This window comes from Pongo abelii, chromosome 11, assembly GCF_028885655.2.
Source record: "Pongo abelii isolate AG06213 chromosome 11, NHGRI_mPonAbe1-v2.0_pri, whole genome shotgun sequence".
NCBI classification, from domain to species: domain Eukaryota; kingdom Metazoa; phylum Chordata; class Mammalia; order Primates; family Hominidae; genus Pongo; species Pongo abelii.
The window spans coordinates 113,162,856-113,177,464 of NC_071996.2; the positions used below are offsets into that span (position 1 = coordinate 113,162,856).

Sequence of the window (14,609 nt, forward strand, 5' to 3'; positions counted from 1 at the left end):
AATATATTTGCTAGATTTAGAAGCAGTTTTCCTGGTTGTAACCCGGGAATATTGTTCGGTTTCACATTAAAATAAAATATTGCTCCTCTATAGAACCCCTCAAACAATCTATTAGCATGGTTGTTTTAAACCAAACACAATATAAATTAAAAAGACAATAAATTAGGATGGTAGTTGAGACAATGCAAGAAAAATTCTTGATTACAAATGATTTTTTTCTCCTTTTTAAACTATTTGAGATAGAAATTATAAGCATAGACTAAAAGAAATCTTTCAGCAATGTGAAATCTAGAGATCATCCCCTGTCAATTGGCATAGACAGTGAGAGGTTGGTAATAAAGTATATTACTTTAAGGTGATAAATTCCTCCTGCGTTGCTTGAGACGTAGGAGTGGATCACAGTGAATCAGCCAGGCAGACATAGGTCCCTATCTGGTGAATATTGGAGCTGCCCATGCCCTTTGTCACATTTCACAGGTGGTTCACAGGCCATGAGAAATCCTCTGGCATGAGCACAGGGTACCTATGTGTCGCCTACGAAAGATCCAGTTTTCTGTGAGAAACTGGCATAAAATGCCACGGAGGTCGAAGGCTTCCATTCACGGGCATTTCACATGTGTGTGAGCAAGAAGGAGGTGGCTCTGAGGAAGGGGGGAGGTTTTCCCTCTCCACCTGCCCAAGAAGTTTCTGGGAGAACTCTGCAGTTCTTGGCAGGACTCTGTCTTTCCCAGGGCCTATGAGAGCTTCCCTGCAGGGCTCCTGCCTGACTCTTTCTTCTCCCTTCCCAGCTACCTGGTTGGCCCCACCTTATTCCACTTTAGACAGACTGAACAATTTCCTTTGAGAAAGTAGCATTTCTCACCACCAGAAAGCTTGAAAATGAATTCTCCATTGAGGGGTTATTTAGGAGCTTTTTTTTTTTCTTTTTTTTCTGTAAGTGATCACCTATTTAAAAACTACTCTAAGCCTAAAAGTCTTTCCTAAACTTAAGAGTTGGTTTCCTTTCCTTTGCTAAGATTTATCAACAAAACCATTCCGGAAATGCAATTGGTTGTATCACAGTAAAGGCTCTGAAGGAGACTATGACTCATTTATTTCCACGTCTGCCTAGAGATTATTAAATCGGCGGCATCTTTAATTCCTTGTTTCTGTATTTCATGTAGCACTTCACTAATTCCTGGGTGCCAAGTACTGCCTTCCTCCTACCCATTGTGTAGCTTAAAGGAAACATTGTCTTTAATTTGTACCTTTGCATTCCAGACAAGGCTGGGTTTGGAAATAACTTCACCACAGTGGACAACAAATCCACAGCCCAAAATGTGGAAGGCATTATCGTCAGCGCCATGTTTAAATCCCTCATCACACGCTGCGCTTCAACCACACATGAATTGCACAGCCCTGAGAATCTGGTGAGAAGCTCTCCTCTCTTCCCACAGGAGGTCTCAGTCTCTACCCTGAGAAAAGTACTCATTGTCGTGGCCATGAGTAAGAGAAGCTGAAATCTAAAAGTCTACACTTTAAAGCTTAAATATCTATTTTCCCCGGTGTCACCAGTAACTCATAATGGAGCCTTAACAACACTTTTCTTCTTCTTGTTACTCATTATCCTATTTGCAAATTCACCTATCTTCCTCTCTCATCTCAAAGGTTATAGAGTGTTTGGTGAAATAATTGTAAAGTATGTTGAGCCCTTCAGAAAGAAGGTTCTAGAGCACAGCTTGTTGGCTCATAAAATACTAAAGAATGTTATCCCAAGTATTATTTGAAGCCATATTTACTTTAAAAGTTAATGCAAATATATTGCTGAAATTGGTTTTGTTTTCTTTTATTAAGCACTGTCTGTAATTTTTTAGCTACTTGTCTTGAAAGACTGTGTTAATTAAACCACTGAAGCCACAATAGGATAGGGAAGAACCAGGTTATAAAAGGCTAATGCTAAAGGCATAAGAATGACACAGTAGACTTTGGGGACTCAGGGAGAGGGTGGAAAGGAGTTGAGGGATAAAAGACCACAAATCGAGTTCAGTGTATACTGCTTGGGGGATGGGTGCACTAAAATCTCACAAATGACCGCTAACGAACTTATTCATGTAACCAAATATCATCTCTTCCCCAAAACCTATAGAAATAAAAAAATTAAAAGGCTAGTGCTTAATTACCACGAAGAAGATTGTGGTTTCGGATACGAAAATGTAGATTAAGGCTGAAAAATCTAACATGAATAGGTGAATTCAGGTATCTTTGGGAGGCAAAGTAGCATTTCTCTATCCTACCAGTCTGTTAGATATTATGACTCCTATGCAGAAATCATTCCATTTGCACATGTGGACCCTATCAGCTAATGTACTCAAATCAAGGAAATTATTTTAAGCTATTATAACTATTGAAACAACTCACTTAACTTGAGATAAAATCCCAGACTAAAGGAGTTGAATTTTGCTGACAGCCAAAGCCAACCCAGCAAGTTTCTTGGAGCTTGAGTGTAGCACAGGTACCATCCATGCATACAATTTGGTCATAGCAAAAGTAATTTAACAGGTTGATTATAATATACATGACTGCTTATACATCTTTTTTTACAAACTCATGTATAGAAAAATACTATATTAAAAAAGAAATCTTAAGTTTGACTTTGAACTCCCATCCCATAAGAACAGTGGGACATCAAACTTCTGTCATTCTTGGGGTTCCCCACTTTCACAGTGTTGTGCAAAGACCCCCAAGTCTTAGGAAGCATCTAGAGCCTGGGGAGGTTCCACAGGTCTCAATGATTAGCCTACGTCTCTGATTTCACGTAGTATTCTTTGCTGTGTGCTTAGGGCTGGGCACCCTCTGGTGAGTTTGGAATCTTTCCTTTTTGGAGTCTTGCCCCATTCCTAGAGGAACTACTGCAGAGCAGAGTGAGGGGCACAGCACCCTGCTTCCCACAGAACCCGAAGGGTTCTCCATCCATGTTTTCCCCAAGGGTCCTACCTTCTACTTTCCTAAAAATTATGAACATAATTGTCCCAGTGGTCTTAGGTTTTGAAAACCAAAACTATCAAGGTAAATGTTTAGGCTTCTGCATTCTGCCTTGCCATGAACTTTTCCTAAGGCAAAAAAAAAAAGAAAAAATACAGTAACTACCTTCTTCATGAGCAGAGAGAGGGGGAAATGCTGGATCCAAAGCTTAATTTCTCAAGTAAAAGTCCAGCATATATTTTTAAATATTGATTCACCAATATATTGGTTTTAATAGCCCTACATCACCTTCAGTTTGTAGTCGAGTTCATGTTCAAATGGGCTACAACATATGTGTAATTTGCTAAATCTGTCCAGCAAAATGCATCATCCTTTGAATAATCTGTCTTTGGTAGAAGTGTCTGGAGGACTTAACATATTTTGTCATAATGATGCAGAAAATTTGGAGAAGCTGAACAGGGACCAAAATCTCTAATGTAAACAAATTTTTGACTACCTTTTTCTTTGCAGGCATCTCTTCAGAAGTTACAATTAAAAGAGAAAATTAAAGCTTGGGAATACAATGGTTTAAAATGTAAATTAATGTCTTTCTAATGATGCAGCCAACTTTCTGAATGAAGCGTGATAACCATCCTTTTTCACACCAAGGATGACCAGCAAAGGCCTTGGTAATGTTCTTCTATAGGAACATTGTAGAGGGAGTATACCACCAGTTTCATCAATAGTAAACTGTCCTGTCTTAATGATTCCAATGCTCATCTAAGCCTAAGGAATTACTTTCTTCCTCTCTACCTGGAAAAACTATTTAATCGCACAGCTATCTTTCTTTCTCCAACTTCCTTCTTGCCTCCAAACAGGGACTGTATTGTGACATTCGTCAGCTGGTCCAGTTTATCAAAGAGGCTCATGGGAATGTCTTCAGGAGAGTGGCCCTCAGTGCTCTGCTTGACAGTGCCGAGAAGTTAGCACCAGGGAAAAAGGTGGAGGAGAATGAACAGGAATCTAAGCCTGCGGGCAGTAAAAGGTTGGAAGCTTGAACTCTCTGAATATTACTGTTTGCCTTATGTCAGTAGAATAAAATCTGTTGTACTGTTTGTGTGGTTCCTGTGGTGAAACTTCAGCATAGGAATGGTAAAATTATCTTGTGTAAGTGGTTTCACTGGTGTGGTGCAGCCGCAGCTTAGAAAATGAATGAATTTACTGTCAAATGCTGCCTCTAATATGAATTAGAGCTCAGTTGTTCTTAAATTTTCTTGTACTTGAACTTCACGTCATAGCTCTTAATTAAATGGTAAAATGCTACCTGTTTTAGTCTCTTCTGTACATAATTTACACTTTTATTCAGAAAGGAAAAGCAATTACTGATACCACATGATCCTGTTCAGTAAATTCTATTCTAAATGTGGTAAAAGGCAAATGATTAAGTAATAGCCTGTTGTTTTTCCTTCTAGTAAACATATATTTATTTTATGCCTTTGTATATTAAATGCCACTTAAAAATTAAAATAAACTCCTAAACTTAAGATCCTGCTTGCAGTTAATGACTCTGTTTGCAATAATGGTGATATTGTGAAGCAAAAAGGCTGCTAAGTCCTGAGTTAATGGTGCGGTGTAAATTCTAAACAACATAGACTCCTGGTGACATAAAGTTCACAAGCTGCAAAGTTGTCTACAACAGAGTGTTTTGTTTTATGAAGTGTATGAAGTATTAAGACTTGCTATCTTGCTCTGCTGTAATTGTCGGAATGCACCATTTGCATAGGTCAGAGGCGGGAAGCATTGTGGATAAAGGCCAGGTATCCTCTGCACCTGAGGAATGTCGCAGCTTCATGTCCGGTCGCCCCTCACAGACTCCAGAGCAGTAAGTAGCGTTGGTTTTGTCTCCAGTGCAGACGGCTATGCACTTCACTCTTGAAGAATTTCTATTTTCCAAACTGCTATTTGTTTGTTTTTCATCTCCTTTGAACTTTGCCTTGTTTCTACCCTTTACATTTCATTCCTAATGCCACTAACCTCTCCAGGCCAAATCACAAATAACCAGTCTGTGCCTATGAGAAGCCTCCCTAACTACATTTCCCATCTCCAGTCTCTCCTTCACTTCTGCTTTTCATGCACGCTACTGAAGATACACCTTGAAAAATGGCATATATACCAGGTGGGCTGGGAGATTCTTCCAGTTTCTTGCTTAAAATCACTTATAATTTTTTAAAAACTTAAATGTATGAATGGCTGTCAATTTAGTTACTGAAGCTTTTCCCAAAATAAGTAACAAAAACTTCTCCAGTTCTCACCTTTAGCTGAAACATAGACTGTACCACATTGTACCTTGGTCCTCTCTTGAGATCCATTCCAGTGTCCTCTGACTCAGTTAATCTACACTTTTCATAATGGAAAAGTCAAAAACATCTTTAAATTAGTGCCCCCAGAAAATATAAGGGTTACCGTAGCCACTAATTGTACAGCCTAGTTCTATGCAAGTTTTATTTGTATTTTTTCTCTTTTTGAGAACTACTAATCCACAAGTGGAGTGTAAACATGTACTTCGTTTTAGGTATGCCATTCTGCTTCTCAAAACCTTACTCAGTATTAAGTGATTTTTCTTCTAGGAATCCTGCAGAATATTCTAGGTATTATAGTATCCTTTCTTCACAGTCAGGGAAATCAAAGTGAGAAGCACACAGCCATTAGATAGGACCTTGGTAATCCATAGCAAGCAAACAAAATCTTCAAAGAAAAAATGCCCACACAGTTCTTGTAGCACTTCAAAATCTTAGAAATTTTGTAGTAAACACAAATTTGTGATAAACACAATTTTGTGTTTATTTAGTGTTCAAGTAAATCAACTCCATGGGTTCAGGGAACATGTGAGTTTTTGCACATGGCTATAGCCCCAGTATGGAGACTGGGCTTGCTCATACTAGGCACTTAATCTATACTTCATGAATGAATGAATGAATGAATGATTCAATCAATCAATGAAAGGATAAAAGTGTCAGATTATTATTAAGCTTTTGTTTTCTTTAGCTTCCTTTCTTAAAATTCAGTTTTAGTTTTCCCTTTAAGGTAGTCTTTAAGTACAGTTAAGTAAAAATTCAAACATAAGCTCTAAGGAAAAAAAAAAATCAACATGAAAGACAAAGTTCTGTGACTAGCCATGAGACTAGTTAAAAGGCTTTATACACAGAAAGTCTGCCCACAAAAGAAGATATTTTTTTTTCTTTTCAAATAACACCAGCAACTATTGAGCTAATCTGATCAATGAGAATGATCGAATAGCCAAATTGGACTTAAAAAATAAAACCATCGACTGTATATTTCTAGGTTATTAAGTTTTCTGGATTCCAAAATATTCTCTTTGTTCAGTGTTCTGTAAACACCACCTAATTGCTTAGCATTTAGCACATCTATTCTTTCTTCTTATGTGAAAGATACATGTTTCAGTATGCCTCTACATAAATATTTCCACTTAGAGAGATGTCATAAAATGTCAAACATGGAACTTTTTCATGATCCCAGTAGGCCCAGAAGGTAAGCATGTCAAATGTACCCTAGTTAGCACTGGAGAAAGATGGGTGGTTACTTCAGATGACACTGGCTCCTCCTCTAGCTTCTCTGTCTCTTTCCTTCCTTCCCCTTCTGGCCCTGTGTCTTCTTCCTTCTTAAATAATAGTCACATTCCCTGAGTCATATTAAAGCAGTTTCATGCACTAATTTCTCTGAATCTCAATATTGATACACACCATTGGACAAAGCAGATGTAACATTTTATTGAGGAAATTGAGAAATTATAGCCTCCCCAGATGTTTTTCCAGCCAGACTACATAGTCATACACATATCATGCCATGCATTTACCAAAAGTGAAAAATGCTTCATACCCTGTAATCATTTGATACAAAGTAACTGAGAAATCAAATTTTAGAAAACTGATTTAAATTCATACCATATTTGATAAACAGAATACCCTATTTTTAAAAAAAAGAACTTAAAAATATTTAGTACTCTGATGAGATTTTAAGAAATTCTGGATACCCATATAAATATCTGTAGAAAATAATTGCTTTACACAGTACTGTCAAATTTTGGGTTGATTCAACCCCAAAGCTTGTAAGCAAATCAATAGCTAAAACCCCATAAATAAGTTTCATCAAATATTATGTATTTTCTATACCTTGTACTTTCCAAATTACTGCAGTAATATATGTTGCTCAAGCTGACAAATGTAGAAAACAGAAAAACATAAAGGAAAAGTAGTTTAAAAATGGAAATACCACCAACTAGAGATAACCTCTATAAACTCTTGGTGTATTATGTTGGAGACATTTTTGAGCATGTGCGCACACAAAACCACACTCAGACACGTGGTCACATGTGTACTTTTTTTTCCCAATTAACCTGGTGATGTTCTTTTTAAACCATTTGATTGTTACCTTTTCACTTTGTGGTATATAGTGTATATTTTTCATATAATAGTCCTCTAAAATAAAGTTATAATGACTACAGAATATACCACCATATGGAAATCCCATAAGCTATTCAACTGTTTCCCTGGTGTTGAACATTTAGATTGTTTCCTCCTTTTTAAAGTTGACCAATAAAAACTCAGTGAGTATTTGACCTTCTTGTACCTACATCTTTTTTTTTTTTTTTTTTTTTTTTTTAATTGAGACAGAGTCTTGCTCTTTCACCCAGGCTGGAGTGCAGTGGCGCTATCTCGGCTCACTGCAAGCTCCTCCTCCTGGGTTCACACCATTCTCCTGCCTCAGCCTCCCGAGTAGGTGGGACTACAGGCGCCCACCACCGCACCCGGCTAATTTTTTGTATTTTTAGTAGAGACGGGGTTTTACCGTGTTAACCAGGATGGTCTCGATCTCCTGACCTTGGGATCCGCCTGCCTCGGCCTCCCAAAGTGCTGGGATTACAGGTGTGAGCCACCGCGCGCGGCCTTGTACCTACATCTTAGTATGTTGTCCCATAATTTCCATGAGATTACTTTCTGGAAATTGAATTTCTCTGTCAAGGGCGGTGATATAAGCTTTGGATAATGTATTGCCAAATTACTTTAAAGAGAGATTGGATCATTTTACCTCCCCACTGGGAGTATAATGGTAACCATTGCTTTCTCTCCTCCCCACCCCGCCGCACCTCTCATGAACTCCCTTAATCATTGCTAATTTATTGAGTAAAAATAAAGATCTTACTTCAGCTGCCTATGTTTTTTAATTTCTGGTGAGATTAAATTCTGCATATTATTGGCCACTGGTCTTTTTCCTGTTGTGGAGTGCCCTACTCAAAAATCCCCTGGCAGGTGTTCCTATTTGTCCTACTGAGTTGTACTTATTTTTTTTCTTTCAAGCCCTACCTAAGTTTCTTTGACTTACTGGTTGTAGGATGATGCATTTCCCGGGTATGGTGTGATGGCATTCCATTCATTTAAATATTTTTTGTAAGTTTATTTGGTGTTCAAGTATGATACTATACTGGGGTGATGGGTGGGGAATGAGGAACAGTACTGCACAAGCCTTAGGGATCTTTAATAAAAAGTTAAATATTGGCTGGGCACAGTGGCTCATGCCTGTAATCCCAGCACTTTGGCAGGCTGAGGCAGATGGATCACGAGGTCAGGAGATTGAGACCATCCTGGCTAACACGGTGAAACCCCATCTCTACTAAAAATACAAAAAATTAGCCGGGTGTGGTGGCATACGCCTGTAGTCCCAGCTACTCCGGAGGCTGAGGCAGGAGAATCACTTGAACCTGGGAGGTAGAGGTTGCAGTGAAGTTGTAAGTGCTTCTGGTATTATGACTCACACCTGCACATGAATACCTGCAATAATATTTAATGTTTTTATTAAAGTTGAAAAAACCTGACCACGTCATGTCATAGCTGAGACATGACTGTTTTCAAGAAGAGCTCAGAAGATCAACCTTGATCTCTTTCCTCCCGCTTCAATGCCCACTCTTCCCACATTTCAGCCCATCAAAGATCATTCTGCGTGATTTGCCTAAATATCATTGACAGGAAGATGAAAGAAATTTAGAAGAATTTCTCAAGTGTTGTCAGAAGTTTAACCCTATCCTCTGCTTGCCTACAGCGATGAGCAAATGCAAGGAGCCAACCTGGGGCGGAAAGATTTCTGGCGTAAGATGTTCAAGTCCCAGAGTGCAGCAAGTGACACCAGCAGCCAGTCTGAGCAGGACACTTCAGAATGCACAACTGCCCACTCAGGGACCACCTCTGACCGACGTGCCCGTTCACGATCCCGCAGAATTTCCCTCCGGAAGAAGCTTAAACTCCCCATAGGTAAAAGTATGTCTGTATTTGTTTATGGATTATCTTATTACCAACCATGTCCTCAGATCAACTCAGTGATGCATAGTAGGGCCGAAAAAGAAGACCTTCAAGTCATGAGACCTAGACTGACTTCATTCATTCATTCATTTAATTTTTTCCACGGTATTTTTCAATACCCTACTACATGCCTCTTCTGTGTGCAATCACTACACTAGCCATCAAGGATTAAATAGCAAGCAAATACACACAGCCTCCCAACTTTGCTAAACTTGCGATATAGTAGGAGCCCCAGTCATTAAAGCAGATAATCATACAACTAAGTATAATTGCAAACTATGAATTTTATGAAGGAAATATACATAGTTCTATGAAAGCATGCAACAATGAGACCTGACCTGAATGTGGGGGAGGAGGCAGAAATCAGGGAAGGCTTCCTAGTGGTAGTGGCATTAAGATCTCCAGGATACTTGGGAGAAGGAAAGAGAGCACTCCAGGTAGCCATTATTTGCAAAGATATTAGGAGGCTGAAGGGAAGTGAAGGAACTGAAACAAGGGGACAAGTGGCTGTATGACTATAGTAGAATGATAGGGGCCAGGTCAGGTTGACTCTTCATTCTAGATCCCTAGATAGCCAAGATGGGATGTTGAACAGGAGAATAACTCAGGTAAGTAAACTTTTTCCAAAACATCACTGCGTGGAAATCATACTGGAGGGAGCATAAGTAGATAAGGGAGACCAGAAGGAAAGTTAGCTAGTAGGTTAGGTATAAGTAAATGGATGCTTGGACTGGGTGGTGGCCATGTAGGCAGAGATAAATGAACACATTTGAGAAGTATTTAAGAGGTAAAATTCACAGACTTTAATGAGAGATGTGAAGCTGGATAGATGATGGTTTCCTCTCAACCCAGATTCTTTTTGTCTTGGCCCCACATGCTTATGCAATTTTATAGTCTTAACACTGAACATTTTTATTCAAAGCATGTGCATTGAAAACAATTTGTTTTTCTATTTATACCAAGCCATGTAACTTTCATCACTTGTTGGGCTTATGTTGACATTTCTGTTTAATCGATTGGATAGAAAATGCTACATTGATCTAAGTGATTTAACTATTAAATAGGGAACTGGCTGAAAAGATCATCCCTCTCAGGCCTGGCAGATGGTGTGGAGGACCTCCTGGACATTAGCTCTGTGGACCGACTCTCTTTCATCAGGCAAAGCTCCAAGGTAAACAGGACATAACTTGTGTAAGTGAATGTTGAAGTCTCTGATACAAACATGTGAAGGCTGAGAAATAGCAAACACCTGCAGGGGCCAGATAAGGAAAAGCTGAAGAAACTCTCCAGATGAACTAACTTTGGAAACTTAGATAAGCAATGGAAACTAAAATGTTTAAGTGGTAGGCTATCATAGGAAGGGAAAAAGAAAAGTGTGGTCAAAAAATTATATAAAATTATAATGCAGATATAGAGATGTATATAGACATTATTTCCCAGCTATTTTTAACTTTTAACACAACTGTGAAATGACTGACATCTCAAACTCCTGTCCAAGGATCTGGTAATTTTACAGTGATCCCTTTTACATATTAAGACACACATGATTCATCCTTTTCCCACTACTTTTGGCACCATATGAACCATTGTCTGTATTGAAAAGAAGAAAGAAACTCGGGATAACTTTTTTCACTACACTCCTCCTTTGTAATACTGTGAAGCATTGGAGTAACGTAAGGTTTCTTCCGAGTCCACCCTGTGGTTGCTTCACGGCCTGGTCATTTGTATGCCTAATTTTCAGCATATGATAACAGTTATGTTTTCTTATATGTGTACAAATTATTTGCTTGCATTCTTTTGTTTTCTAATCTCACTAAAACCAGGGTTGTTTTTGTTTTGTTTTGTTCTTTGTGGCATTTTTTTGTTGTTGTTTTTGTTTTGTTTTTGATGGAGACTTGGTCTGTCGCCAGGCTGGAGTGCAGTAGCACAATCTCGGCTCACTGCAACCTCCACCTTCTGGGTTCAAGCGATTCTCCTGCCTCAGCCTCCCGAGTAGCTGGGACTAGTGTGTGCCACCATGCCCAGCTAATTTTATATTGTTAGTAGAGATGGGGTTTCACCATGTTGGCCAGGATGGTCTCGATCTCTTGATCTCGTGATCCGCCTGCCTCGGCCTCCCAAAGTGCTGGGATTACAGGTGTGAGCCACCACGCCCAGCCAAACCAGTTTTCTTTTATCTAGTCTGTTTTAAAAGTGATATTTTGAAATTATACAAATAATATGCAAGACTATAGCATATTTAGAAAATATATGTATCATTCCTTCCTTACCTTCTATTTGCTAAAAAATGTAAGTCAAGTATTTGAGTTTGAGTAGCCCATAGCTTCCTTGCTGTGCGAAAAATTTTGAGTACTGCTGAGCTAAAAGCAAGATGAAGAACATATTTTAATTCTTAGAAAGAGAAATATGTTATTACATTTTTATTATAGTACACTCTATAAATTATACTGATTCTTTCACAGAGATTTAAAGTATTCTATTTAGCTGTCTTTCACTTTGGTCTGATTCTCAATTGTGGTATTTGTAAAGAATGACTATGTCTTGCTATTCATTAATTTCAGTTTGGACTTTATCAGATTTAAACTCTAAGAATAACTCAATTATTTTTATAGCACCTGATTATTTATTTTTTAATCTGGGACTTGGTTCCTCCTTTTAGTTACAGTGATATCTTTTTTGGCACATGGGAATGAACTACACTGATGACTAAACTAACCAGGTGTGGGAGCCAGAAGAGCAAAGTAATCGTATGAAAATGAGTAAACAACTCATTTTCAAGTCAAGAATTGATCTAACCACAAAGATTTACCTTTGAATCTTGTTATCTCTCTACTTTCCTTTTTTTTTCTTTTTTCAGGTCAAATTCACTAGTGCTGTGAAGCTTTCTGAAAGTGGGCCAGGAAGTGGCATGGAAAATGGAAGAGATGAAGAGGAGAATTTCTTCAAGCGTCTTGGTAAATGTCATGCATCCTAAGAATTCTATTCAACTTTCATCACACAGAACAAAAACTTGATTAGATTAAGTGGTCCATTTTCTATTTTCATTGGTTTTTCATTCATTTCTTTCTCATACATGCCTTTTACCACTGTCTATAGCTTCTCTTTTTGCATTTTGATTCAACAGACATTTATGGAAGCCTTACTATGTTCCTCACTCCATGATGGGCACTGGGTTTTCAAAGAGTAAGATCCAGCCTCTTCTGCTGTTCTATCCTTTATTAAAATCTGAGAACTTTACAAAACTTCCAGAGATCCTTTTATCCACCCACCTATCTACTTACAAATTCTGTTCAGTATATCCCTGACAGGTGGCCAGCCACCCTCTGCACACTTCCACTGAGGGGGAGTTTATAACTTTACAAAGCAACCTGTTCCAGAGCAAGACAGTCTTAATTATTAGAGAATTTTTTCTTACATTCTGAAGACATACTTATCCACAAATTTGCTTCATTTGTCCTAGTTATGACGTCTGTACCAAGATGCACACACATACACATCATATACATTCTCACACACACATATCATGCAAGCTCCATATATTATCCATTTCATGTTCTCTCTTTTGATCTCACTGCTGCTAGTTAAACATCTTTGATTTCTTTACTTTTCCTTATATGGAAGTGTCTCTAGATCCATCACCATTCTGATTCCTTTTTATTATGTATTTTAGTTAGATGATGTGCTTTTTTACAAAATGTGGAACTTAGGATGGAATGCAATACGCCATATTTACAATTAATTACTATAGTAGATAGTGTAACTATTAAGCTTGAGGACTACAGGAAGTATATGAACACAGTTTAAAATTACATTTTCTATTTTCATATCACATAATTGATTTGTATTGATTAATTTTTGCTAGCTTTTTTTCACATGGATGAATATCATGGTATACTTTAATATAGCCATTATTTGTTCTTCATTTCAAAAATGATGAAAAAGTATTATTTCATTAACTTAGGAGGTAATTAAGTCACTTCCCCAGGAAGGAAATTAAGAGACAGAATCCATAATTTTGAGGAGAATCCATTTTCAATCCTTTTACACTCTTTCCACTCTTCTTTGAGATTAAAATGTAAATAAATAAGCAAATGAATGAATGAATGAATGAATGAAAAGAGAATCAAAACTAAATTGAACTCTGTCTTTTCTTCTTTGTACTATAAAGATCTGTCTGCAGAGACATGTACATTTCCCTGTTCTCATCCAAGTTGTTCATATTATTACTGAACAGGACAAATGCAAAGATATAACTCTAAGAATACTTCTACTTGACTTTGATTAATTAATAATTTGTGGGTACAGATTTTTAGTGAACCATACAGTTAATTTTCTAGTGATCAGAGAACTTTCCCATATCACTACAGAAACATCACCAGAATTTGCTAAAACATGCCTGTGATATCCCTACAACTCTATCAAAAAGAACGTGACTTAGTTCAGCATAATGAAGTTACAGTGATTCCTATGATTACTTCTCTTTTGAAAATGTTCCTATCTATTTAATTATCTCTTATAGAATTTGGCTAGGGCAAACATCAAGTTTATTAGTCTCTGTGGTTTTAAGAATCTTCCTAATAACCGGGACATTTGTCATTTTCAATCCTTTTACACTCTTTCCACTCCTCACGATATTTTGGAGACAATATGTCTCACGTTCAGACTTCAGTATTATAAAGAAATTTTCTTGCGCTTTTTTGAGAGTGAAGTGTGGAGCTAAAGTGTGTTCTCCAGGTATGTGTCATGCTAACTGGATGTCATTTGACTGGAGCTGCAATCACATCTTTAAGTTCTTTTTATGCACTAAAGTATAACTGAGGCTTAAACTCAAAGAATGTAGGGTCTCTCACATTTGGTGAATATTTCTTCTTTTTTCAAAATTCCTTCCCTTCCTTCCTTCCTTCCTTCTTTCTCTACTCTTCTCTCCTTCCTTTCCTTCCTTCTTTCCTTTCTTTTTCTTTCTTTCTTTCTTTCTTTCTCTTTTCTTTCTTCCTCTCTTTCTTTCTTTCTTGCTCCCTTCCTTCCTTCCTTCCTTCCTTCCTTCCTTTCTTTCCTTTCTTTCTTTCTTTCTTTTTCTTTCTTTCTTTCTTTCCTTTCCTTTCTTTCTTTCTTTCTTTCTTTCTTTCTTTTCTTTCCTTTCCTTTCTTTCTCTTTCTTTCCAAATCTCCTTCTCTCTTTCTTTCTTTCCTTTCTTCCTTCTTTCTTTTTGAGACAGGGTCTTCCCCTGTTACCCATGCTGGAGTGCAATGGTACAATCATAGTTCACTGCATCCTCAAACTCCCAGGCTCAAATGATCC

General features: G+C 37.8%; 1 protein-coding gene across 11 annotated transcripts in view; it reads left to right on the plus strand.

Moving 5' to 3' along the window:
- The window catches only part of UNC80 (unc-80 homolog, NALCN channel complex subunit), a 229,246-nt gene that overhangs the window by 58,723 nt on the left and 155,914 nt on the right, over nucleotides 1-14,609 (plus strand). For 8 of the 11 annotated variants that reach the window (XM_054549776.2, XM_054549783.2, XM_054549777.2 and 5 more), the window contains exons 16-21: nucleotides 1,261-1,409; nucleotides 3,819-3,985; nucleotides 4,724-4,822; nucleotides 9,055-9,269; nucleotides 10,376-10,482; nucleotides 12,169-12,265. In XM_054549776.2, the coding sequence (XP_054405751.1) occupies nucleotides 1,261-1,409; nucleotides 3,819-3,985; nucleotides 4,724-4,822; nucleotides 9,055-9,269; nucleotides 10,376-10,482; nucleotides 12,169-12,265 (834 nt within the window). The remainder of the gene's footprint in view (nucleotides 1-1,260; nucleotides 1,410-3,818; nucleotides 3,986-4,723; nucleotides 4,823-9,054; nucleotides 9,270-10,375; nucleotides 10,483-12,168; nucleotides 12,266-14,609) is intronic. The other 3 variants (XM_054549778.2, XM_054549781.2, XM_054549782.2) reach the window with 1 other exon arrangement.